This window comes from Elephantulus edwardii, unplaced genomic scaffold (genome assembly GCF_000299155.1).
Source record: "Elephantulus edwardii isolate Elephantulus edwardi_28Jun2011 unplaced genomic scaffold, EleEdw1.0 scaffold00217, whole genome shotgun sequence".
NCBI lineage: Eukaryota > Metazoa > Chordata > Mammalia > Macroscelidea > Macroscelididae > Elephantulus > Elephantulus edwardii.
In genome coordinates, this window is record NW_006399967.1 from 2,879,442 (window position 1) to 2,883,055 (window position 3,614).

General features: G+C 54.5%; 1 protein-coding gene across 1 annotated transcript in view; it reads left to right on the top strand.

Annotated features, from left to right (window-relative positions):
* The first annotated feature begins 2,595 nt into the window (after window positions 1-2,595).
* The window catches only part of REXO1 (REX1, RNA exonuclease 1 homolog (S. cerevisiae)), a 27,257-nt gene continuing 26,238 nt past the window's right edge, over window positions 2,596-3,614 (top strand). The window contains exon 1 of the mRNA XM_006897988.1: window positions 2,596-2,770. Within this exon, the coding sequence (XP_006898050.1) occupies window positions 2,614-2,770 (157 nt within the window). The 5' untranslated portion in view covers window positions 2,596-2,613. The remainder of the gene's footprint in view (window positions 2,771-3,614) is intronic.

A 3,614-nucleotide genomic window follows, 5' to 3' on the forward strand; every position in this document is an offset into this window, starting at 1 on the left:
ACAGTTACGGTTTCTTTAGGGTAAATTCCCAGTAGTGGAATTGCTGGGTCAAATGATATTTCTATTTGCAACTTTTTGAGAAAGCGCCATACTGCCTTGCAGAGTGGTTGCCGCATGTTGCACTCCCACCAGCAGTGAATAAGGGTTCCAGTTTTTCCACAACCTCGCCAGCATTTGATGTTTGCTGTTCTGTTAAATTTTGCTATTCTGACTGGGGTGAGATGATATCTCATAGTTGTTTTGATAATCATCATTTATGATGTTCTTGGTGCTTCAAGTCTTCTTCATTTTCTATGGACAAGATTGTGTAATCTGCATAAAACAAATTGTTAATGGGTCTTGCTTTAATCCTGGTATCACTTTCTTCTTCATAAGAGTCCAGCTTCTTGAATAATTTTCTCAGCATTAGGTTTGTTCTGGAGAGGGTGAAGCCAGGCTGCTCCTTGGAGGCAAGGATTCTGAAACTCCATCTGACATTTGGGCATGTTACAAGGAGGGACAAGTCCTTGGAGAGGAGCATCATGCTTGGAATGGTGGAGGGCCAGAGAAAGAGAGGAAGACCATTGATGAGATGGATTGATTCAGTGACTGGGGTAATGAGGGTAGGTGTGTCAGAGACAGGAAAGTTGGCACAGGATGGAGCAGGTTTCAGGGCTGTTGTACATGGGGTTGCTCTGAATCGCAAGCGACTCAACAGCACATACTATCAAACAGATTGGATATGGAGAAAGGATGCAATGTGGACACACATTTTCTTTTTCCTTTTTTCTTAGGACAACTCCTCCTTAGTTTGTTGTTGTTAGGTGTCATTGAGTTGAGCATGACTCATCGAGAGCCTATGAACAACAATCTGAACCCTGTCCTATCCTGGGCCATCTTTAAACTTCCTGACACACTAGAGCTGCGTTAATCTTACCTGGTCAAGGATCTTCCTCTCCTTCACCGACCGTCCACCCAGCATCATGTCACTCTCCAAGGAACAGCCTCTCCTAGTAACATGCCTGAAGAAGCTTCATCATTCTTCCCTCCAAAAAGCGCTCTGGCTACATCCTCTCCAAGACATATTTATTGTTCTTTTGGCCATCCATGGGGTGGACATTTAGTACTCTTCTCCAACACCAGAGCTCAAAGGAATCAATTCATTGTCCTGCTTTCACATGTTTACCATGTGATTAGAAAGACCACTTAGTCTAGGGGCAGTTTTCTCACGAGCACCCTTGAGTGTCTTGGGATTCCCATTCTTCTCAATGTTAGATACAGTTTGTTATGATGCACACAGTCAAGTGTCTTTGCATAGTCAATAAAATACAAGTCAAAGAGTTTCTGGTATTCTCTGCTTTCAGCCAAGAATCCACAGGACATCAGCAAGGATATATCCCTTGTTCCAAGGCCTCTTCTGAACCCAGCTTGAATATCTAAATTTATGTTCTTTCTGTTCCAGCTGTTTTTTTATTAATCTTCAGCAAGATTTTACTAGCTTGTGATATTAGTGATATTGCTCTATAACTTCCACATTCTGTTCGATCTCCTTTATTTATTTATTTTTTTAAATTTTTTTAATTTTTTTTTATTGGGAAAAACATATTGGGGGTACAAGGAGGTGAGGGTTGGAGGCAGAAGGATGAGGATGGGCCAGGATGCAGTTGCAGAACTGCACAGTTTGGTCGGTGGGGGGAGCAGGTGAAGGAAATGATGAGGGTCCAGTGGGGACCAGATGCTACAGAGGAATGACAAGCATTTTCCAATAGCAATTAAACCAACTGTCTTATTGATTTGGAAATTGGATGCCGACTCTCTGGCTTCTTATTTATTTATTTTTTTAAATGGGAACAAATACTGATCCCTTCTAGTCAGTTGGCCCTGTTGCTGTCTTGCAGATTTCTTGGCAGAGTGAGCACATCTGTTGAAATATGTACAGTGACAGTGCTGCTGTTAGGTGACATCGAGTGAAGCATGACTCAGGGTGATCCTATCAACAGATCCGAAGCCTGTGGCTGAGATGGTGAGGATGGCACAGTGACAACAGGCATCCAATAATTGGGGAAGGCGTAAGTGGGAACAAGAGTTCTGCAGAAGACTTAGAGGATCAACTGGTGGCAAGAGTCATACTAGGAGCAAGCTGTAGACCTGGGAGTTGGGAGCTTCAGAGTGTGAACAGCGTAGCTAAGGCCTGGCTTCCCGGTCTACGAGTAACACCACCCCTGTTCCCTAGAGGGCGCTGTAAGACAGGAAGCGACTCGCCGGGTCCTGCGGGTCTCATTTTCGTCAGGCGCGCCGCGGACAGCTTTGTCGCCATCGGGGCTCAAGATGGCGGTGTTGCGGCCGCGGAGGCCCGGGAAGCGCCCCAGAAGCTTTGGGAGGCTGCAGGCGGGGCGCCCTTTGCCCTCTGTAGCTTCCTCCGCGGCCCCTTTTTCTGGACATGACCCCTCCCGGTGCCGCAGGGGCCGGCATTTCTGATCAGGCGCGCTGCGGACAGTTCCTCCCAGGGTCCCTTGCGGCGCCGTCCCGGGGGCCTCCAGGGGCTTCGGAGCAAGATGGCGGCGGCGGGGTCCGTGAGGCGCGAGCGGCGGCGACCGCGGCGCCAGTGAGAGGGGCCCCGCCGCGGGACGGACCATGCTACGCTCCACTGGCTTCTTCCGGACCATCGACTGCCCCTATTCGGCTGGGGCGCCCGGGGGTCCCTGTCGGCGACCCTACTGCCACTTTCGGCATCGCGGCGCTCGAGGTCCCGGCGCGCCCGGCGACGGCGGAGCGGCGCCTCCCACCGCAGGTGATGTTCGGCCCGGGTCTTGGTTCTCCTCGCGTCCCCGTGCCCGCCCCCTCCCCAGTCCCGGGAGCGCCCACCCCGGAGCGGGGCCTCCGAGCCGCGGGGTCCGCGAGCGTGCGATGTCGGCAGTGGAGGCTTGTCCGCCTCGGCGGTCGTGGGGTGCGCGGTGAGGGCGCCGAGCTCGGGGACACAAAGGCCGGGGCTCCTCCCGCCGCGGGTAGTGCGGGTCTCCCGGGGCCCGGGCTCCTCCCGCCCCCGCTCGTGCGGGTCTCCCGGGGCCCGCGCCTCCCCGGCGCCTCGCCGCCCTTGTTTATTTCTTAGCGATTCTCCCCGCGGCGCCTGCGGGGTCGGTGTCCGCGGGGGTCGGCCGAGCGCCCCTCCTGCGTGTCCGGCTGGGGACGCGGATCCGAACCCACGGGCGGGGGCGCCTCCCCTCCGCTCGATCGCGTCCTGCCGGTGCGTGATGGTCAGGGTGGTGGGCAGCTGGGCCTGGTTGAGCGGGGTGAGGGCGCCCGTGGCCCTGGGGGGATCTGAGCAGGGAGACCTGGACCGAGAGCACTGAGAGATGACCACAGGTGACACTTGGGCTCCCGCGGCGATCACAGGTGACCCTCGGGTTCCCACGGTGACCCTCACGCTCCCACGGTGATCACAGCTAACACTGGGGCTCCCACGGTGATCACAGGTGACCCTCGGGTTCCCACGGTGATCACAGGTGATCCTCGGGCTCCCACGGTGACCACAGCTAACATTCGGGCTCCCGCGGTGATCACAGGTGACCCTTGGGCACCCACGGTGACCCTTTTGCTCCCACGGTGATCACAGGTGACACTCGGGCTCCCACGGT